This window comes from Opisthorchis viverrini (assembly GCF_000715545.1).
Source record: "Opisthorchis viverrini unplaced genomic scaffold opera_v5_344, whole genome shotgun sequence".
NCBI classification, from domain to species: Eukaryota; Metazoa; Platyhelminthes; class Trematoda; order Opisthorchiida; family Opisthorchiidae; genus Opisthorchis; species Opisthorchis viverrini.
Genome location: NW_008752005.1, coordinates 118,063 through 142,076, shown reverse-complemented (window position 1 = coordinate 142,076; position 24,014 = coordinate 118,063). Strand labels below are relative to the sequence as shown.

General features: G+C 43.8%; 1 protein-coding gene across 1 annotated transcript in view; it reads right to left on the bottom strand.

The window, feature by feature from the left end:
* T265_15091 (hypothetical protein) overlaps positions 1–24,014 on the bottom strand; it is a gene marked incomplete at both ends in the record, with an annotated part of 77,999 nt that overhangs the window by 37,632 nt on the left and 16,353 nt on the right. The window contains 4 exons of the mRNA XM_009176542.1: positions 3–232; positions 1,376–1,691; positions 9,400–9,861; positions 16,952–17,622. Coding sequence (XP_009174806.1) covers positions 3–232; positions 1,376–1,691; positions 9,400–9,861; positions 16,952–17,622 — 1,679 coding nt within the window. The remainder of the gene's footprint in view (positions 1–2; positions 233–1,375; positions 1,692–9,399; positions 9,862–16,951; positions 17,623–24,014) is intronic.

Genomic DNA, 24,014 nt, shown 5'->3' with positions numbered 1-24,014 from the left:
ACTCCAGAGATAGGTCCTGACTGAATGCTAAATTTGCGGCCAACGAGCTCCTCCGGGGACTTCATGTTCTCGTAAGTTTCACAAGGAGATGGTAAACTAAACCGAGGGGTATGGCCAAACAAACTGGAAGATGAAGGGGCGGGTGATGACTCTATCTGATCCAGTGGTTTGTCGATAGTTTGAACGGAAAGATGCAATTCGCTCAGGGAATCGTAGCACAAATTGGCTGGCCCTGAAAGAAAATAAGCGGGTTATTAGCGCGTTCGAAATCCACAGATATTTTCTAGTCCACAACCTTCTTTCTAAGTTAATCGAGCCGCATGCGAGGACCTTTTCTTCTAGCACGGTTCTAGGTAGGTAGGTAAATTTTTTTCATGTGTGCCTCCAGAAGCTACGGCTGACCTACCTCAGATAAAAAACTTGTTGCTTCCTTATTTTATGATGCTACAGTAAACTCCGGTTCATCATCGTAGACGGTTTGAAAATCGGTGTCTAAGCTGTTACAATATGTTGACCAACGGTCTCGTGAGGACTGTGTTGCCAGTGAGGACCCTTTGAGAGGGTTAACCCACCATATGAGATTTAACAATGAGTAGAACAAACAAACTGATAAGCATTCTTCTGACCTCTAAATCAGGCACAGTTCGGACAGCCGAACACCTCATTCACACGGTGAACTCACAAGTTGGTGCCAGTATTACAAACCATGATCAACGAATTAAGCTTTAAAGAACGTAATAACGTGCGGTATTGATTTAGTAGGAGAGTCATCAAATAACGTACTCAGAATTGTTTAGCTTTCTTGGTTCATAAAAATACGTGGTGAGTAGCAGGACCGAAATAGCCGGAATCTTGACACCTTCACAAGTTGGTGCCAGTATTACAAACCATGATCAACGAATTAAGCTTTAAAGAACGTAATAACGTGCGGTATTGATTTAGTAGGAGAGTCATCAAATAACGTACTCAGAATTGTTTAGCTTTCTTGGTTCATAAAAATACGTGGTGAGTAGCAGGACCGAAATAGCCGGAATCTTCCGATGACACCTTGGGATAGGGGTGGGGGGTTGTTCACCAGTTCCAAGGTGAAACCCACTGGAATGACAAAGGATGGTTCCATTAGGCTCCCTATCCAGAGGGAGCTCGGTTGGAGGCCAATCTAGCACTGAATCGGATGTTATTTCGTAAACTGGTAAAACCGGTGAGTTCACTCCGCGAACGAAAATCCAGTTACCTGATTGAATACTACCAGAGAAACTAGACAGCTTCAAGTAGCAGGTTGAAAATGCGATTCGACATGCAACCTAGATTGAACTGTCATCGTCCAGGCTCTCATCTTTCGGTGTCATATAGATAGCACAAAACACCGACTTACTCTTTGCATGCCCTGTAGGGGATTTTGACAAATCGGTTTCGAGTTCTTCATGTGTACGATCGTTTGATTTCGTGGGTGAAGAGTGAACTCCGGATTGTGGTGTTATCCCATTTAGCCTCCGAGTTCTGGCCACTTTACCTCGTACGCGTCGCCGAAGATTGACCTTACTTGTTCTCCGAGTTCTTCCGCATGATGTGGTTGAACACGAAGAAGGTGATACGGATGAAGAAAATATCGACAGGGTAGGAGACGTGAGAGATTCGAAGGAAGAGGGCGGTTGTGGTCGATCTACCTCGTTTGACCAACCGGCTTCAAGCTGGATCCAAAATAATAAACAAAGGGGGAAGGGAAGCTTAGGTATTTCCATTGACCAGAACAAACCTCCAACATGCGAGCTTCCACCCCTAAAGGTAGCTGACGATATTTCATCTACTTGTTTTTATTTGAGAAAATCGTCCATCATGTGAAGTCATCTCAAACTCCGACCTGTTAAGCGATATTAAAAGAGTACGACATGCGACAAGTGTGAAATTTCTTCCTGAATGGGAATTTATATACACTGGACACGATATAAATCCACTTGAGACAGATAATGGAGTGAAAAGACGTGGGATGTCAGTCTGCAGTCAGGTTCAGTAGCGTTCTATGGACAATTACGTGAGAGTTGAACCAAAGATCCATAGGCGATGAATCCCAAAGGGGCGAAACTATGATGTTTCCAAGCAAGTGAATATGTTTGATCAGCAACCTTATGAGTAGCACATTACACATATACGCGCGATATTTCGAATATCGTACCAGCTGAAACAGGAGGTGGCCTGATGCAGCACATTCGGTTTCTTAAGGACATCATAAACGAGAGATTCAGCTGAGTTCCAGGTGAGTCTGCCGTTAAAACCAAAATCGTATTCAGATGAATGTATGAATCGAATTTTGTGCAATTTTGGTCCAATTAGGCGCTTCAAGAAGGATGAAGCCGATCGTGGACCATTAAGGAGTTTTCAGTAGCCTCATGGTCAATGCAACGTTGTAAAGTAGCTGAATCATAGCGGTTTCCCTGTCCACATTGCACCCACACGATCAGCATATTCCGGTACTAAGCTCGTGACATCTGATTCGATTACACTGTGTCTTTCAAATCCACCTGCTCTGTCTTCATGTCGCGCGGGGAAGTGGAGGTACACGGCCGGTCTTTGTGGGCGATTCTGAAAAACCCGATGCAAACTTTTCTCGTTTGGGCGGCGGGCTAAGGAAACCAACTAGTATTTTTCACTAGGCCACTCGATATTCTTCAGACCAAGGCTAGGTATACACACTTCAACACAACTTCAAAATATACCCATGACAGTTCTGTGATTTGAATTGCTCCGTCGGCCTAACCGCAGTGAAGGACTGTATCAGAGTCATCCCATTGAACCTTATCACCCAACGGTGAGCGAATATAGGCTGTGTGGTGTATTTACCCGCTGATTGCTAAGCTGATTCGAAAAGAACGCAGTGAAGGACTGTATCAGAGTCATCCCAGTGAACCAACGGTGAACCATTGATCCAAACGGTGAGCGAATATAGGCTGTGTGGTATATTTACCCGCTGCTTGCTAAGCTGATTCGAAAAGAACCAGTCACTGTTCATACCGTCCCTGACGATAAATCCGGGTTCGCGTGTCAGATTGGGTTGTATAAGCCGTAACCCTCGAATCTGGAAAAGCTGGAAAGCTTGGAAAGCTGGGTAGCCGAAATCCAACGTATATGATTCAAAACCATCAGTAATTGATGTACACACTGTGGGTAAATTATGATTCGGTGAGGGAAAGAATGAAGCACGGATTTGTCTTACTAGCAAATGTCACTGAAAAGAATTAACCCGATATCTAGAACTGAGCAGAGTCAGTTTGTACTAACTGAACTGTATGAAACATAGATCACGTGGCCGTCGATCTGTTCACGAATATTGGCAATTCGCTTTCAAACGTTTCGTAGGCAGCCAAGAGAACATCAACAGTACGTAGTTAGGTGGGGAAAATATGCCTATAGGCAAGTGCTAGCTTGTTTTTCCAAGAAATTCTGTAATATGCATCACCCATTTTGAATTTAGGACGTTTACTCATGAGTTCTAAAAGGGTTGAATTTGTTATTACCGACAGTTCCAGTTATAAACACATTTTTTCGAAAAATCGCTATGAGAGCGTAGGTTGTAGCGCCTGTTCGACTCAAACCAACAAAGGCGAGATGTGTTTAATTTTTTCAGACCACCCAGCTGCCGAATTTAATGTACGGTTACCTTCCAATCTTAAGACCATCCTTGGAGGGAGTCAAACTTGTTCAGTGTCTAGGGAGTGACCTCCAGAACGAGGGCGGTGATCGTCGCCTTGCGAACTGAGTATTTGCCCTGCTTCGCTTCATGTGCCATCGAGTTCACGATGGTTCAGGAACTTATCCTACTAGTGATCTTGTATCAAAACTGTTGTTCCACAATAGTTCAAGTATCTAATGCTTTTCAGCGGTACGTCCATCAGCAAGGATAACTACTGTAACTCCATTCACTTGAGCAAGTGACTCAGGGATTGCAAGAAAACATCTCACCAGTACAAAGGTAGCTGGAATTGCTTGCCTGATACGACCTGCATTCCATTAGATTCATATGAGACATTAAATGGTTATGTTTAGGAATCACGCCGAGCGAGTTGCAATTGCCCCATCAAATAGGTTTTTTCTTCTGTCTGAGTGAATTCCGGCTTGCTTCCCAGACAACCTGTTTCTTATCGCGAGTTGTCGCACGATTCCAGTCTCCAGTCATGTGCTATACACAGTAACATCAAAAGGGCGGTATGCTGTGAGTGCTGTTTCGTTTGCCTCACACATCTGCCTTGCTTCTTGAATCTTCCGATTGTGAGTAAACTGTAGTGCGAAAATCAGGGAACACCTGAGTTTGAACGAACTTTTTAGAAGTGCCTTTTCACATCTCCTATTGATGAAACAACATATATGCGCGAGGACAGGTGGCAAACCCTTGTCGGGTTTAAGACCTGAGTGGTCGAAACTGAAGTCCGCGATGTTAGCCGCTGGGCTACAAGGGGACAACACGATTTCAGTTAGGGAGAACAACCCAGTCACGTTTGGAGTGATGACCACTGTCGAAACGGGGTGGTGTCAAACGGTAGCCACTCCTGACCGCCTTCAAGACTTACTCATTGGTATGCATGCCTTCATGACTGTCAAGTCGTTGGATCACAATTGACTCCATGGTTTAGCAGAACCCAGTTTCCCACTTTGCTTCGCCATTTAATGGTGCACAGGGAGCACTCACAGCAGCAGCAGACTGCTACAACTAGTTGTGCAATTACGTGCTCTGCTGCACCATTCCATAACAGCCGTCAAAAAACTCATGACCTTCTAAGCTTATTCAATAAAACCTGGTGCAGCCACGAACGTAAGTGGGGAGTTCACAGTCTCATGGCCCTAACGAATCGCGTGACAAGGATTGCAAGAATAGGCGACTGCTTGTGTGCTTCACCATCGCATCATCGACAGGATGACATCAGTGTTCAACACCGATGCTTCACTACCGTACGATACTTCACTGCCGTAGAGTGTTATATGCAATATCTCTTTTCCAAGATCGATTCCAAGATTTAAAAAAGGACCACTTGGAGCCAGGTAAGCAGGTATGAGCTATCCCCCAATAGTGATGTACAAAAAAACGTTCTACGACCTTGCCACCTAGCACTTTCAAAATGCAGCGTACCACAGTATGTAAAGGTTTCCGCTTCGGTTGATCCTTCCAGCGTAGACTACTGTGTGCATTCTCGTGGCGCCAACAAGCTCCACTTTGCCATTCAGGGTAATGTCAGCAGTACAGAGTCCAAAACCATGTGAAGCAAAATTTGTCATCGATAGTAGGTCGATGGCTACACATGCCTCAGCGAATAAGTACTCAAAAAAGAAGGCCTGGTGGTATACGACCTTTCAAAATTGACGTTCGATATCATAAATGTTCGAATAAGGTGTTCAAGCTTCATCACTTCAAAGAAATTAAATAACCGAGTTCGTCCCGTATCACCACTACTCAGAGAACCAACGCAGATTTTCTATACTGTTTATGTTACGCATCAAATAGAAAAATCCAGCTAGGCGAAAAGACGCGAAGTCACATGATGGCCTAGGTTAAAACGATTGACCGAAGCAGCTGGCGGTTGAAAAAGGCACAAGCAAGAGGTTCTCACTGAAATGATAAATGAAATTAAAGGACCAGATGTGTGTCCACATATCCATGGGGAAAATGCAACCCAAACTGATGTGTATTCCAAAGATGAACTGTCCATGTTTATAGGCCAGTCAGATGAAGTAACCAACCAGATACATGTCCAAATTTACACAGGAACGTGTAAATCACCTTCTGGACCACGGTGATGGTGTGTGGCCTACACGCCCGACCGAAAAACGACGAAAGTGTGTTCATCAAATGGTTTAATCCAACGCTTCAATCCAGCTTATTGTGCATTTCCTATTTGTGTCACCTAACCGGATTTCACTGTCTTAAACCACACCCGAAAAGCCGTTTGATTCGATCCTCTGATTTGTTGAGGAAATGAGCGTACAGGCTTCATTGAACAAGTGCTTTACAAACAGAGTCTGCAGCCATAAAACCTCGAGAAGAAAACGGAAGTACACTCATCGATTCGTATTAGAATTTCTGCTAGCCAAGTTAACTAGATATGCAGACGCAGCTCGCTGCATCGTATGGAGAATCAACCAACTTTGCCTTGAGGCTCGGCAAGGTCGACCTACCGTAGCTGTTAAATATTCTGCAAACATATTGCCACAAATCAGAAAAGTGCAGTTGGGCAGTACGACATAGTTTGTTCACCATTACAGGCTTTTCGGCGCGAGACAATCGTAGAATGTCGAATGAAGAAAACCAGTTTGGTTTTAACGGAAGACTCAACCGAATCCCAGGAGCACTACCCACAAGGTTCCTGAGACCTCTTCGACAGTCCATGACCAGTTTCACCCTCCTCAGGACTCGTCAGGTAGGCGCATTCCCCAAGTTTCCGTTATCTTCATATTCTACTTGAAGTGAAATTGTATTAAATTCGCGAAATATACTTGTGAATTTCATAGGATTTGGGCTCAAGCAGGAAATAACGCTGACGGAACCTCGGGTAGTGCGCCCGCCTGGCGAGTCCCAAGAAGGGCGAAACGAGTCGTCGGATGTCGACGAGTTTTCAGCAACTTTGTGAGGAGTTACCTACAAGAATCCGTGGCTGACCATCTATACGTTTAAACTCCAGGTGAAAACCCGCGTTCATGTGTGTCCCAATGGTGAGAAACCACCGGGTGTGTTTCTCGCGAATATTGTGGTCACATTCACTATCACCATTCACGACTGAATTTAAAAAAGGTGGTGTTGAGCAGTAAAAAATTGAACAAACCCACAACAGTCCTGACAGAACGAGTTTAAATATTTCGGGTAACAACAGTTAGGGCAAACTGAATCATACGTCACAAAACACACTGGTACCCCAACAAAGTTGGCGATGAGCTGCAAATTCGTACTAACGCCGGGAAAGCTATGTGAGTCTGTAGAATCTTCGTCCTCACTTGAAACCGGACAACTTCATTGTAGTCTTGATAATCGCTCGAATTTGCGCATAATCACCTCATTGTGTGTGCTTCTCCCTGTGCTACGTAATTTATCTCAGTCCAGGAACCCGCTGACCAACGGTGAGGATACTGATGTCATTATATCCCGAAAACAACCAATGGCCCGCTAGGAAATTGGTAACTATGAGATATTTGTATTGACGGAAAAACACTGACGTCGTTAGGTGCATGCTCCGTGGGTAGATTATTTTAGAGCCATTACATTAAAAAAAACTTCCCCCATGTGCGTTCGTCTGAAAACAGCGAGGGTAGAAGAGGAATTCGATTCTACGCAATAGTCGAATTTCCGATGGTCATAATGAATAGGGACGTGAGTTAAAATGTCCTCATCATCAGATATAAAAAGTGAAGAATTTATGGCTGATATAGCTGCTGAGGTTTTGTGCACCAGTTAGTGACAGGACTGAGGAGTGTGCGCACCAATCGTGGATGACAACTCTAGGCACTGTGGTGTAAATCCAGCGGTGATGGGAAAGAAAGTCTAGGGGTGACTTCTGCTTTCGTATGGTATGGGGTGCCGATGCAAGCAAACAGGCACAGAGCCAGCTCCGAGCAGTAAGAGAGCTGTCTTGCATCATGCAGGTGAACATAGATTTGTAAGTTCCACCTCATTCACGACGGACAACAGAAGAGGAGGGTCATCGTCTCTTAACTATAACGCATAGGATATTCCTTAAATGAATGTGTCAGCTGAGTCTCTCGTTAACATCCATGTACTCTGCAACTGAGTGCATGCAGTTAGTTGCGTCCAATTAGGTGTTCAAGTAGACCTTAGATTGATGGTGGTGTGAGAAGATCTGGGAAGGGTCAGGTGAGATTCCATCCTGTAGGCGAAGCCCATCTAAGATGAAAAGCCGAGAAAAACTGTACAGCTGTTTCTCGAGGAGGCAGTGGATAAGTGACAACGTAGTGCGGTTCCTGGCGCTATATCCTGACCAACTGAAAGCTAATCACGTTGCTGATCAGCCGCTCGTGGCGTTCAAAGGAAGTCGCGGGTTCGAGGCTCCCTGGATTTTCATGAGATGCGCACTGGTGATGATTCCCAATAAGAATGAAACGGCTGTACAGTGATTCTCGACTTCTCAGCACAGACTGGCCTTAGTGACAGGAAAAAATCTCCAAAAATGCCCATTCATCTCCTCACACTACCAAAAATCTATAAGTAGCTCAATGGAAGAATAAACTCCACCCGATGAGAAGTCGTTGTCCGAGGAGCCAGTCAACACGTGTGATCGCCTGATGTGGATCCTGTGAATGAAGGACGAGCGGCGCTAAATCCTGCCCAAGTGCGAGTTAATCACACCGCTAATCAGCCGCTCATGGCAGAACGGTTAAGTGTTCAAACTATTAACCAGGCCTCACTGACAGGAAGAAATCTCATTTCCGCATAGCACTGACCATGCATACTAGATAAGCCTCAAAAAAGCAGAAACCAGCAACTGGCTGCCAAAGTATGCTAGATCCCCAGAATATACCGCAACATCTCGAATATCGTCCCTGCTTAAAACATGAGGAGACTTTTGTGCAGCACATTCGGTTGAAGACTATCAGAAACGAAAGATTCAGCTGCTTCCCTTGTTAAGACCAGTGTAAGTTACGACCGAGCGTATCTCACCGATATGCTTGACACACTACTTGTTTTGGAACACCGGACACAACATATAAGGACTTTGTATAATTTAGTGAAAAGAACCTAATCATTCAACTGAACTGTGCGAACTGAGTGGATAGTCATTCTCTCTAAACTACTCTCTTGGGTGAAGGTATGTGGGATATCGGTCGGTTACAACCAAGTTAACGTTTTGTGTCTTTTTCATGTATTGCGCCGTTGTGTAGATCATGCTAGTCGCTAGAGGTATGTGTGCACATTTATTCAGGTATTTCAAGGTCATATAGTGTTGCCAGATTCTCCTTCATACTCTCACATTGAAGTAAATTGAACGAAATCATGTGTAGAATATTCAGACTATGTGTACGTGAGCATCGTACGTCGAAACGCAATAAGGGGATCAGTAGTGGACTCGGGTTTCAACCTTATCATTTGAAGATGCTCTTACATCGCTTGGAATACGAACATGTGTTCACGCGCGACAATCCTGGTCCATCCAGTGTCCACCGGTGGTATCACGGTGGCCTCAAAGTCTTGAGTTCAAATCTCAGTACGATAAAGTGTGCGCACATCTGACGATCCGTAACGAGGGCGAAGCTCAAGTCCAGTCTTTCGCAACTTTTGGGTACACGGACCATTATCATTGCAATAGGAAAAGTGAACCGTTCAAATGACAGCGATGTGACTATGTAATGCGCCGACCTCGCAACTACGAATGTGAATGTCTATTAAGTTCCGGGTTATAAACTCACCGTTGAATCTGGCAGATCATTCATGGGTTCGATCTGTATGGCCAATTCACCGGGAATCTTGGTCAGCGACTCAGGAAAGAACTGGGCCGATTGCGAAATTGGGCTTCGACGTGGTACTTCAGTGCCAGTTAAATGGTTGTCTGGTCTAGCCATCGTGTTTGGATCAGCCAGATGAGTAACAAAAGAGAGCAGTGAAAGCGGACATTCCAGAGGATTTGAGTAGACTTTTGAGTATTCCCTTGATCCGGCGTGACTGGAAGTCAGATACCGGTAGTTCATTGCTCCACCTTCGCTTTCTGTACAGTCAGTGGTAGATCCGGGCCAGATGTGCTTTAACTTTTCAAGAAAAGTTAACCTGCGTTGAGTTTGATTGGTGGTAGGCAAGGAATTGGAGTTTTCATTAGAAATTTCGTTCTTCTTGTTCCGCGCTTGACGAGCTCTCATTTTCTGTAATACACGCAGCTATAAACGGAAAAATGAGGAGAATATATGTAGGAACCGGTCACATAGAACAACCTTTGTTCAACAAAATCACTAGTAACTTGCTGCAGGTGCATTTTTAATGGGTACAAAGTATTTAGTCCTTCCAGTTGTTGATGCGTTGTATCAGGCGACCGAGGGATCATGATGCTATGATGTGGTGTCGTGCAGCGTTTAAACTGTACAAGTGATGACTAACAAGAGACTTGAACAGTAACAACAGCAACTTCAAAAAGTGAAGCTTCTTGTTCCCGTGTGAATGAACCTTCAAAATAATTGGAGATAACGTTGTTTGTCACAGTAGGACTCGTTGGAACAGGGGAAGATCGTCTCCATAAGAAAATGACGGGATAAAACACAACAATGTAGCTTACGAACCAACACAGTTAAGCTGTCGTATCAAAGCTTTCCAATGTTTACACTGACGAAACATCTGTGTGTACGCAACGGTGTGACTGAAAAGCCCCGTCTGAGTAACCCAATTAGCGGCGGTATCGATGGATTTCCCCACAAAATGTTCTGTCTATATAAACCTAAAATAGTTTGTTCAAGGCATACCAGTAAAACAACGCGATGGGAGATGTCGCTTTAAATAAGAGAGTTTACAAGCCTTCGGTTCCAGGGTTTTTTTCTCGGAACAAGCTGTCGGAATTCACTGAATGCCATTTTTGTTGCATCGACAGAAGAAGTGGATAAATCACTTGCAACTCATCAGAGAGGATAAATGGAATAATTCACATGTCTCCAGCCTCGTGCAGCTAGCGGGTTTAATGGATGTTGCTTCCAATTTCTGAAGGAGCATTAGTTGTGTAAATGAGGAGAACCTGTTTGGCTTGCGTCCCCTAGCAGTATACAACCAGGAAGATGGTTAGGAAGACTAGAGTCCGGAAACTTAGATTCCAAAATCTCTGACTGGTCGGCGGCGTACTAATGCTGGTTTATCTCGAATAACTTGAGAAAACTGTCCTGCCGCGGTCGTTCCCTTCTGCTGTAATCATTTGGAGTGACCAATCAAAAGTGACCCCTTCCGTTAGGTGATCTCTCCAGAGCAGGATCCAATAAAAATGAAGGAAATTTTTGTTACTGATCTTAGATTTTCCTTATTTTTGCAAAGCCTATTTCAGCGTCATTTCAGCAGCTGTCGTGTCACCAGTTTCGCCCAAATGATATATAGTTTTGACTAAATTGCTTTTGAAAATTGCTCACTATGTTTAAGGGAAGCTTTGATTTCAATGAAAACCGCCCCGGAATATACCGCCAAGTTAATACTTTTGTGGGGAAGCTCGGGTAAAGAAAAACCGGTCGCCGGAATCCATCCAGTGGTTGATGATGAGGATGGCTGCGGACGAACGGAATGGCTTGTCTATGATCAGAGCCTAAACGCAACTGATTGTCACATGAACTCCCGTTCGATTCCTGTATCCTGCGCCACGTACCGGTAGGCTTCTGGCTATGGGTCGCGTTGAATCTCTAATAGTCCCAGAGCATTACTAAGTCCCCAAACCTATGTCATGTCATGTACTTTGGCCCCGTAACGCTTAGGACGGCTTATTACGTATCATCACGCACCTTATCTATTCTGCAATATTGTACCGATCAGGCAACGGCCTACGCTTATGTACGAGTTACCAATGCTAACAGTTTCGCTACTCGTAGGACGGAAGTAGTGGTTGATAGTATCGAACTAGGTGAAAGCCACTGTACGTAGACCCTTTTCCTGTTGTACTACAGATATGTTTCCGAGGACTAACAGCTGATTCTTTCGAGCCAGTCGTATGGAAATCTGGGACAACAACATGATCGATAACTCTAGTTGGTATCAGAAGCATTAGGGTATGTAGAGCATCACATAAGTGACCGAATTGGTGCAGGTAAAATTGTTTTGTCCAGTCTCCTCATAGAAAGCCTTAAAAAATGGGAGCTTCTGTAACACAGAAAAGCCAGATTGTCAGTGGAACAGATGAGGATTTCAATTTTATGATCTCTCCTTGTCGTAATTCTGTCTGAAATTCGCCTTAGAGACTGGTCCGTGCCCCAACTAAGGATGAGCCCAAAGCGGCTTCCAGTGGAGAGGTAGCCTCCAGAAGGCTGTCGCCCCAGAAAGAAACGATTATGCCACGCAGAATCAGTTGTTGGTTGTTCCTGTTCGCTGATTTCATTTTGCCTCACTGACAAGCATCATTCGCTCCATCCCCTGAGATATCCTTGAAGTAAATGGTTTCCAGAGTATTACGTGGCATAGGACTAAAAAGCCAGAGGCTTTTTGAAGCAAAAGACTCCCAAACACCATGAAATTCTGACCATACACCACGTTTAAAACAACCAATCCAACGAACAGGAGGGCGATAGACTTGCTTCGCTCTTGACTCTAAGGGTTACCTAAACTGCTAATCGATCCCCATGGGGGACGTGACGGTTACAAAATGGTTTGGAACTGAGCCAGATGTCAATTTGGGAAAGCGTCCCGACCACTTTAATCCATTCCTTCTTCCGAATCCTTATCTTTGTTGTCATTCACTCGATTCGATCCCGTCTCAGACTCCAGCCAGTTAGTTTCCCCATCATCCAAACCACATGATTTAACCGTGTCTGACCCTCATTTGCAAACTAATTTGGTTTTGCAAGAGACACACTTGGAACCCAGCTGAATCTCTCGTTTGGGCCTACTTGATGAGCCTCAAGAAGGGCGAAACCGGTTGTGGGCTGTCGAATTTTCAGCAACCTTATGAGTAGTGCGTAACGAATATACGTGTCCAACCGTTTCTCATCCACCAGATGTCCTTTCCACTCACCATCGTCTCCTATCTGCGTCGTGTTATGCGGGTTGTCAAATGCACAACTTCTCGGTTGTCCCGTTTCAGAAATCAGTAGACCATCATGGTATATATTTTATTGAACTTCGTTCTGACTGTTCTCGGAGCATTCGAATTCAATTGGAGAATCCGTTTGACTAGTTCCTCTGACTCGATCGCACCACTCTAATTCGTCTCTCTGGTTGGACCAAAGATCTCAACGGGACAGCCTGACAGGATTTCATCATGGTCATAAAAGTGATCAAGTGCATACGGGGTCTGATAAAAATTTCGTTCTATCTGCAGCTACCGTTGGTTTTTGAAGGTCAGTTCCTTCTTATTGATTACATTCTGTGCAAAATAATTTAGTCCACGTTTCGGAAGGTTTGCTAAACAGTTGGTTAATTACGAAATGGGGGTGATGGTGATGAGTATGACCGCCATGTGAACTCCGAAAATGAAGAATAAGTACATCTTCAATAAAGGTCAGTGCACTACCAATCAGCCGCTTAGAAGCCGAAGGTTTTGGTCTTCAATTACTGGTCGAGAGGTCGAGGGCTTGAGACCTCTTGTATATTCCCAATAAGGACAAAACAGCTGCATAGTGCTTCTCGGCTTTTCGGCATTGATGGAGAAAGTCTGTATATTCCCAATAAGGACAAAACAGCTGCATAGTGCTTCTCGGCTTTTCGGCATTGATTGGAGAAAGTCCGGGTGACGATTCGTTGAATGGATAACAGCCATTCGAAATCTGCATAAATTTATGGAAAGTCCTAACGTCACTAAAAATAACCTAAATCAATAATTGTCCAATACGTGTCGACAAGTTGTGATACGTGTAGGCTCGGAAAATGTTTCCGTCTTGTTTTTGCGTGCGCCAAGTTGGCTTTAAAATGTTGTCCGCTCGAAGGATAGCATAAACAAGTAGGAAAACTCAACCAGAAAATTAGTGTATTTACACACGGTGCAAACAGGTGAAGGCCAAGTCAACAATATTCGATTGGTCAGGAAGAAAATAAACAAAATGGAATGAAAAATTAAAGCAAATACACATTGCAAAACGGACGATTAAACAATGCACAACATTGAGGTGACTGCAAAATATGAGTCTTGGTAGAAGGCAATATGCTGCATTGAGCAGTTAGAAGGTCACTGAAAAACGTGCTGTTAACTTCAAAAGTAGTAACAACAAGTAAGTCAGTTAGTGCTCAGTCAGGATGTACAAGTCATCACTTCTGAATACGAAAGAGTGGCAGGGTGAACACTGAGAAGACCGGATTTTTACATTTTGAATAGGACATAACAGCAGTCCAAAGTTTAACATCCCAAAGATGTTCAGCATACAAGGCCCAAATTGGCTGAGCTGGTAACTCACTAAGCCTTAAGTTAGTGAACAACTAAAGAAAGCTCCCCAGGAAAGTTGTTTGAGTAACAGCCAAAAAAGACGCCTAGTAGCTTCCCACTGGTTTCAACGCTGTCTGAAGCCCTCTGGTCTTCTGGTTCGGGTGCATCCTCTGTTCTCGTAGCTTCAAAATATTGCAAAACTTGACGTTGTCATCGACCTAGTTCCTGGACCGATACTGTTCAGTGTAACTACTCCACTGGAATCTACAAAAAATCAATATTTACGACAGCCCACCGGTCTACAAGCCTGCTTTGGTAACTGTGCCTCCAGGTGTCCAGAATACCGCAGAATTAAAGTAAATTTGCTTATCTCATCCTTTCCAAATCGCCAATACAAGTGACTGTCATTAAAATAATTTTCGATTCTGGTTAACACTACTTCAAATTTACAGTTGTCCAGGTTCACAGAATGGAACTTTCCGGTGATGAAGAAAAGAAGTGTTGGCGATGGATCTTCGGATATACAGGACAGTAGTCAGACTGCTTGATTCACATTGGGTGAATTAAGCTGACATTCGCTTCCCAACACTCCAGCCAACCTAATACTGTCCTAAATGTTCCCGGTTCCCCCAGGTTGTTAGGTAGTTCACTAAATTAAGGTAGGATGGCAGATCTCGCCCACCAACATATACGTCAAGAGGACACAACATTCCCGATCACCATCTTGCAATAGAGCAGGAAAAAACAATAAATCACCAAGTAGTTTTTTACACCTATGAAGCAGATTTTACGTAAATAATGGAACCCGAGAGTCGATTAGGTAACTTGGTGAGCATCGCTAGTTGAATCGTTAACTAAGAAGCGAATAGTGTTCTCTGCGTTCAATGTTGTATACCAACTGGACGGTCTTCAGCAGCTCCAGTTCACACAGAAACTCCGCGTCATAGAAATGTAGAGATTGGAAATGGCGCGGGAAACTCCATCCAAGTGTTCCAATGTAGCGCAATTCTTCAGCAGTGTGTTTAAAGTCTGGTAGAGAAGTGACCATCCGTAGTATCGCCCCACTGACTGGTCTGAATTATAAGTGGACGGATAAGAAATGCAGCTACCACAAATAATCAATCAGGGACTGGCCGCCAAACCTACTTACACATGAGCTACAAATGGCCAGGGTTTAGATGCGAGGTAAATTGACCAAAGTTCATCCATCACACACCACACCCTGCAAACCGTTTTTGGTCCACACCCGATCCATATGCATCCAGTTCGTCAACGATGAATAGCCGGCAAATTCTCTTCGCATGACAGTCTCGTAAAGGGGTACCTCCCCTGATAATGATCAATTTCATCACGGGGATACAACGACTCCGTTCACGGGTGAACACTTCAAATCTACATGGAACCGGCCAAATTGCGTCACGTTTTTTAAATCGCTATATTTTATTCTAACGCTGTCCGAGGATGGCGATAACGGAAGAAAACCGGTTCGATGGGTTGGTACAATTTCAAATGAGCTTTTCAGCTCACTTAACCTGTCTATCTTTTTATCGCTCTCCGGGTACATTGGGGAAACTAAACGCTTTACCACAAACAACGTCCTGTAACATTTTTCTCAATTTACCCGTTATCAGGATCCACAATATTCGATTCAACAGTCTCCTGAAAATTTCAGCTTCCTTTCTGTACCAGCGGTCATTCTGCATTAATTTACGGGTCAATATTGAGAGATATCGCATGACGTCGCTCCGTTACTACGGTCAGTTTACATTTGCGTTTATGAACTTCAGTCTCGACATAAAATAAGATCTTGGAAGAATAATATAGGTACAACTAGATCAAGAAACCATTCGAAAATCGGTGTCCTGAAAAGAAGACTTATGCCTCCCGAACCTGTTCTATTTCCGAAGATACGAATCCTTTCGATTGGTCGTATGTGCTGGATTGTATGCAACACGACATTAGCAAAACCAATAAAACACTGCTGAAAGTGATCATAACGGCAAGTCACGTGGTCTTTTGGAGTGACCGTCTCTCATTGGTCAGCTTTCTAATAGGATTCACGCCGTGTTCCGAAAAGATCTACAACAACCATACCGTTTCGCATATGTCACGTACCATGCTTACTACGTAAGATTAGATCCTTACATTACTATTTGACGTCTCGGGCACCATCCGAATACAAAACACCATCAGATGTCATTAGACCCCCTCTCTACTACACAGTCACATTACCGGAAATCGTTTTTGTGTGGAAACAACTCAGCAACATCCGTTGATACTTAACAAGGCCAGGTGGGATCTTGGGTGGTCGACGATTGTCTGTTCAACAAAAATCAGAATTTTTCATACATCGATTCTACAGCAGTTCTAATTCACAGAGCACCTGATGACAGCTAGCTGGAGGTCATCCTGTGGTGCAAGCGCGATTCTAAGCAAGGTCGTTTAACCAGTCTTGTAAGATCGAACAACTATTCCTTATAACCTGATTTGCTGAGCAGTCAAACACTCGAAGATCAACAGCTGTGCCAACGTGGGGGCTCGTGCAGAATGGTGATGTTCGCCAAGTTCTATCAACTTCCAACAACTACTTAAAATACTAACAGAAAAGAAAAAACAGAACCAATCTATATCATCTGTTCACTCAATATTCGGCACTTTATCTGTTTCATATTCCTAGTATAGCCGTTTTACCCAAATTTTCGTTTCTTTCACACTCAGACATCTGTTCCATTCAAAGTTGAACTCCAAAACTTACTGAATTACTTTTGCAGGTGGTTACCCACACAGTTCCAAAAATATACACGGTGACTGACATATCTACTAGCTTCAGTTGACAAAGAATGAGAAATCGATGGGACCATTTTTGCAGTGCGACAAAATTATTCCACGTGTTAAAAAAACAGGAGTTATCACACACAGAAAGTTATCACACTTACTTTTCGCTTCGCTCGACGTATCGCACATGCCAATTGATTACATAGGTCCTGTAATTGACGTCCAGTTGAGGAAGGTTTACACAGATCGGGAAAAATATGTGATTCTGGTTGAGTGAGCAACACTTTGAAGACTGGAGAGAAACAAGATGGCGATTGGGTGATAGTGTCTTGAAGGTTCCCAACATTGTTCGGTAGATTGTCCCATGCTGTACACAAGTCCGAAGGATCAGCGAACTTGGAAAGCAGCTGGTCCAAAACGGACTCGGCTTCTTCCAGTTGAGCCTCAGCATAAACACATCGAGCTGCGTCAATAAGATTGTCTAAAGTATCGGCAAGATACGGAGATGAGGGCTGAGTGTCTTCATCACCCGCCTCTGTCGTTACTGCTTCTGTGTGTTTTGCTGATGACACCTTTACTTCGTCATGTGGCAAGGAGGAAGGGGAACTAGGTACTGATGAAACCTTCTGAGTGGGACAAATGTCCTCCGTCTTTGTGGTCATCTTCGCGTCGTCATCCTGTGGAATGTCGACCCGAAAAATTTCGGATCGTGTCAAACAACATGTTTTGTCTAGTTTGTCCTTATTAGCGAAGCATTGTTCCGGAAGCTCGGTCGTTTTGAGCGCACCGCTGAATACCGAAGAGCTGGACTGGAGTTGAAGACCCTCATTGTCTAAAACACCAGGAGACAGATAACGTTTTATACTTATTTAATAAGCGATCGGCAAATATTTACTCAAATCCGATATACTAAATAGGTTTCTGTTGCAAATACTCTTTAGAAGACGTTTACCATTTGAATATTCATGGATCTATCCACAGACTGGCACGCAGGATCGAGGCTTTTGCTCGAGCCTTCCTGGTCGGATTCGTTATTGTCGTTTAGCAGCAAGCTGTACGTACTAGTCCGTGTAACCGACGAAATTCACATAGACAAACACCACTAGTATGCACAGGAATAAGGGAAATTTAAGCATATACAAACACCGCTGCCCCCTACAAGAACCGATTTTCAATCTCCCAGTTTTCTCGGCTGAAAAAAGTTATGGCCAATTTTGTTGAACCATCTTCCGACAAGGGCCGCCCTTATCTAGTTAACTGTAGTAAATTATTGTTAACTCATACTTGACTCCGCGGATAGCTGTTTCATCCCCCGAAACAGTCTCCTCAGGTTTTCATACCTCCAACGCACCAACTTAGCCTACTTGGCGAAATGCACTCATTTGCATAGCAATTTGGTTTCGACGGAAGGCTCGCCTGGAACCCAGCTGAATCTCTCGTCTATGATGTTTCAGAACATTCGGTTGAGGAGCATCAGCGTAAACGAGAGATTCAGCTGGATTCCAGGTGAGTTTTTCATCACAACCAAATTGGTATTTCACTAATTTCGTGCAATTTGGGTTCAAGTGGAGCATAAGGTTGAGGGAACCTCGAGGACTGCGCTTACCTGACGAGCCCCAAGAAGAGCGAAACCGGTCGTGGGCTGCCGAAGAGTTTTCAGCAACCTTGTGAGTAGTATATTACGTCTATACAACTGCGCGCACTCTTTACAGAATCATATTTTCATGGTGGAAACCGAAACATCTTCTATTCTGTAGCCACCGAATACCAGCTGCATATATAGACTCATTTGTGGCAAACAAAATCATTTCTAACACACCCACAGTTTTTTCGGATCACTGTTGATTTCGACAATTCCTTCTTCTTTTTCGTCATTGTCGCATGCATTTTCTCAAGATAATATCCCTGCGAATTTCGCAGCAAGTCACAGCTGCACCGAGTTTGATTGAATAAGGTTGTCGGGTTTTTGTTATATTTGGGAAGGAGTCGTGTGGCACATAGAAAGGGTATTCACTGGATGAAGTGTGACAACTGTAATGGTTCATCGAAGACATGCACGAGTAGGCCATAAACAAAATGACATGGCGGAGTGGACTCGTTTAAGTAGGCTTTAATAAGGTTGGTCGGCTCCGAGCCAACCTTTTGACAGGCGTATACAGGTGGCCACTAAGTGTAACTCTCTGAATCGGCCGACTGTCACCGCCTGCTTCGACGTTAGCCATCATATGGAATGACACCAAGTTCCACAACTGAACTGAGACGACGTGGACGTCTAGCTGCCGTGGTCTGCCCACAAAGGCATTTTCATAATGAGAACGTTTAGGGTAAAGGGATCGAGTGAGGTATAAATAGGACCGTTTTCCTCACTTTACCATAGCATTAATTCAAATGGACATAGACATGATTTCGTCGCGGTACAGCGCTCATTGTGCGCATAATGGATGAATATATAGCTGTTTGACAATCAGTAAGGACGAGGTTGCCATCTCACTCGAGAAAGAAGCTTTTCAACTCGTCTGGCAGTCACCAACAATGAAGGAAAAAAGAAGCATGAAATACCTCACCAGAACTTCACGGAAGATCGGTTTTATCTGGGCAACTGCTAATAATATCGTCTTGTTGACGAGATCTTTGATCGTTTTTCTCACCTTTCCGTCCAAGTTATTAAGGTTCTAGTCAAATTATTGGAGGCCAATGCGTGTTACAGCACTGATCTTCGCTGATGGACGTACGACTGTTAGAAGTGAGTTAACTGGGGAGTAACTAAAAACGAGAGATCTGTCATCAATAACTTTCTTTCTTTGTCTTTCACAATACCTTCGACAAAAAACAATCTTTGTATTTGTTTATTTGTAGCAAACTAGGTAACCGAACCACAATGGACTCAAGAGGGTACAACAATTGCTTCGTTCGTAAAACAAATTGTTCTATTTTAGTGACCACACTAAATTAGTGGTCTTTTTACAGGGGATAAGTGCATCCGGAAATTCACCAAATTATCTGAATTAATAAGTGCTTTCCGCCGCTTTATCCCAGCTCGCACTCCCGAAATGCGGGCCTTGGTCTTCATGAAAGCATGTTCATCATCTGCTTCAGTCGTTGGTTCCAACCCAGTTTATTGCGCGCCCGTCTAACTGCACGTTTCCCCTTGAAGTGATGTCTTAGTGGGGCACTTAATTCGGCTGTGTCAAGCGTACAACCTACAATCAGTGACCCTCGAAGTAGTGGCACGACCCAAGACCGGAACTTGACTCATCTTAGCAAGCTTCACTGTTGTATAGAACCAGGTTCTCAGTTCGTTATCATACCGGTTTGTAACTTAGCTCCTATACAACACGAAACACTAAACAGCGGTTGAGTGGCAGTAACCTGAGTCGGAGTGATCCACTGAAATATATCGTAAATATACTTTGCGACGCTTCTGATGTGACTGGGTCAAAGAATACCTGTAAGGGAGTAAACAGGTGGAGTGAGTGACGAGACAGATGTTCACGAATTGAATATTTTCTGAAAAGCTGACTGGTTGGATAGACTAAAGCGATCGTGCCGTTTTAGTGTAAAAACTGCCGAAGGAAAACGCTCATACAACCGACCTGAATTGAACTGGATCATCATGTTATTCTCACTACCTTACTTCAAGAAAGGTACGAAATTTCAACAAATCGATGAAACACTGCATTGTTTGTCTATCATGCATGTGGAGTGAAAGCCATGAAGCACCGTTGGAAATCACTGCTGGTCCTTATTTGTCTTGTTCAGAGGATATTTTCCATCCGACGGTATCAGATATCAGTTGAAGCTTGAACCAGCAGCCTTGTTAACATAATTTAATTGCTATGCATTTCTTATCAAGTTTACGGTCACATCGAGCATTTTACGGATCTGGCGTATACCTTGGGCTAAAAAGTTGTTCACAGTCGAGTTACCCGTGGATAGTGAGGTTGCTTCATCTGCCTTGACTGGTGAGAATCAAGCTAGAGGCTGTGTTGACCACATCTTCACACTCCGTCAGCTGTTAGAGCAACGCCACATGTACGGACTACCCATAATCCTGGTATTCCTTGACTTCAAGGGTGCGTTTGATTCTGTTGATCGATCAGTTCAACTTAGTCATCGATGAAATGATGAGACAAACACTGGACAATCTTCAAATCCCCGGTGTTCAAACTGTTGATGGTGAGAGCCTTGTTGATCTGGAGTACACAGATGATATCACCCGCATCTTTGAAGACCACAGCGAAGCATAAGCCCCGTTGAAGAAACTGACCACCATCATACCATCTTTTGGCGTGCGCCTTGCACCTTCAAAGTGCAAAGTCTTGCTTCAGAACGTGCCATCTGCGAACATATCCCTTACAATTCAAGGAGAACCACTGGAGACTGTGGAAAACTTTACATACCTCGGTAGCTGTATTAGCTCCAATGGAAGTGTGTCTGATGAAGTCATTGCAAGAATCGCAAAGGCTCGAATTATGTTTGCTAATTTGCGTCACTTGTGGTGTAAAAAAGGCATCTCACTGGATCTTAAGGGTCATGTGTACCAGGCTACAGTAAGGGCTGTGTATGGGTATCTCTGCGGCAGATGATGTTAGGCATCTTCAGGTTTTCGACCACGGATGCCTCAGAAGCGTGGCTGGTTTTGGATGGCATCAGCGTGTTAGTGACGAGGTGATTAGAAAACGAGTATTTGGTTGTGCTGCAGACACTTTAATCCGGGAAAACATTCAGCATCATCGACTACGATGACTCGGTCATGTGCTACGCATGCCGAAACACCGTCTATTGAGACTAGTGTTGTTCTCCATGTCTCCTTCAGGATAAAGCAACCCACCACCCCGTCTGTGCTTGGCTGGAGACGTTGCAAGAAATGGTGGCTAATCGATGTCAGTGGCGTTCTTGCTGTCAGTTTCTTTCCAGATTGTCTGACTGAGCGGTTGGAGGTGTAAGCACCTCACTATGCTTGGCATAGGCCAGCACTAAGTTCCCTCCCTCACCCACTCTTTTTCTCTTCTCTTCACCGTAGGGCTTTTAATACAATTATATATATATATATAACTAGACGAACCTTATGGTTGTACGGCAGTGAAGTATCAGTGCCAACACTGATGTTACTGTCTTTGATGATGATGATAATAATAATAATAATAATAATAATCACCTACAAACCAGAAACCATGCCGGTCGTTGGACCCCGGACGACAACCACGCGAGACATTTCGTCTTTATTTGACCCATTAGTTGATGGCTTCATTTTAGCAGACCCACCTAAGCCCACATAATAAGCCATGAAGATGAAAGGCTTCACGTCGATGGTCTCTACAAGATCTTGGCGCGCATCTATAATAAACTTCCCGTAAAACTTCACACCTACGTTATGCTATTTATCAGGTCCTTCACACCTACTGAAGACTGTTAAGAAAAAACAATCTCACTATTCAACTCAATTCAGATGGTTACAAAAAGATTCGTTCTAAATTCAAAGTCTCCAGTCAGTGAAGTGACTTTTTTGTTGACTATTGATCTATCTGCTTCGTAATGGCCAAATATGGACAACCTAGTTAGTGCCTGCTGTCATTCTGTGACCAGAAACTTGTTTTTTTTCTGCAAATCCACGGAGCTGATATCCCACCGATGTCATACATGAAAGCAGTTAAAAGCACATTAGGGCCAAAAACTCCAATCAGCCTATAAAGCAACATTCATTCCTGAAATTTCTCCATTGTATCAGTGTATTGGTGTATCTGCTCACAGCTTCCAGGCTTTTCGACAAATACAGCTCCAGCAGTGCAGTAAACGAATAGGTTCGGCTGGTTTCATCGATGATGGTTTCTTTGGGCAAGCGGGAGTGCTCCGACCTACCGAAGTGTTCGTGGCTGCTGATGATATTCTGGCAAGCTAGTGATGTTCAGTCGAAGACGTATTTTCGACCGTTAAGTGAATACGGTGGATCGATACTTTTGGGCGTCTGACGATAACACACACCAGTTTAGAACTCCCGTAAACTCAACCTAACTAAGACCTTTTACACACCTTCCGCCCCACTTGTTAGTAAGCATTAGTTAGGTTTAGTCCTCGTAGGCATACCTTAGAAGTCGCCATCGTTGCACTCCCAACATGGACATGCTTGTATATCGTGAACCAATTGTTTCTACGATGCCAAGATTATACTCAAACATGTCCAAACTGTCAAGATAAAACAAGAAGAACTGTATCCTGGCTAAGTAATGCACACTGTGAACATGTTCCAGAAATCACGGGAAGTATATTAAAAATAGAACACAACGAATGATAAATTCCTCGTAAAATCACAGACCTTGAAGATGGGCAGGTGATTGAATAAACCATGTCAGACTATCCGTGAACTGCTAGACAGTGTTCACTGTATGACGGGAAACATAAATCTAAGACACTGGCTTGGACTTGCAAAAAAATTCGGTGGCACAGAAACCATGCTCATAGTGAGCTTGGACGCACAGTCTCGTCATTGTTCCAACAAGTTCTTACCGATCCTGTGCTCAACAGCGACTGGAAACAGCATTACACCCACAACAATGATCAAACGCAGCGCTACCTTTATACGACCACGAATCGTACGATCGGCTAGACCTAATCATAATAAATAAATGTCCCGCTCTGACATCCTTCCGGTGCCTCGCTGCCGTATCAACAGAAGGAAGCACGAGGACTGAGAAAGTGCCAGCTTGTCCAAGCCTAGGTAAAAGCAGCTGCGATGCTGAGGTTCAGTTTGATCTTCCGGTCAGTAAGTTCGCTCCTTAACCACTGAGTTGTCCTGAGCCCCCAGCTAGACTCAGACCAATGGCGAGTGATAGAAGTATGTCTTCCATGGCACGAGTAAAAACAGTGTTAGAAAAATAATACCAATCAGCCGAATAATGAATTGAAGTTCGTAGATCCTATACAGCCCTACTCAGGGTAAGATGTGTCCTTCCAGATAAATATCTCACTAGTTGTGGTCACTTGTTAAACACCAGTCACCAATCGCCCTCAGTGGCATACCCTTTTAAGATTGGACAAAACCTATAGGTATTTTTTTAGGGTAATTGCCCATTCGATGACGTTTTTCCAAAATTATTTTCCATGCCTGCCGACAAGACATAACGGGGTAGCAAAAAATGAATTATTAATATTCTCTTAGAACTAGTGTTTCGAAATGATAAGGAAACAGAAGAAATGTTTGTTAATGCTACTAATAGAATCTCGCTG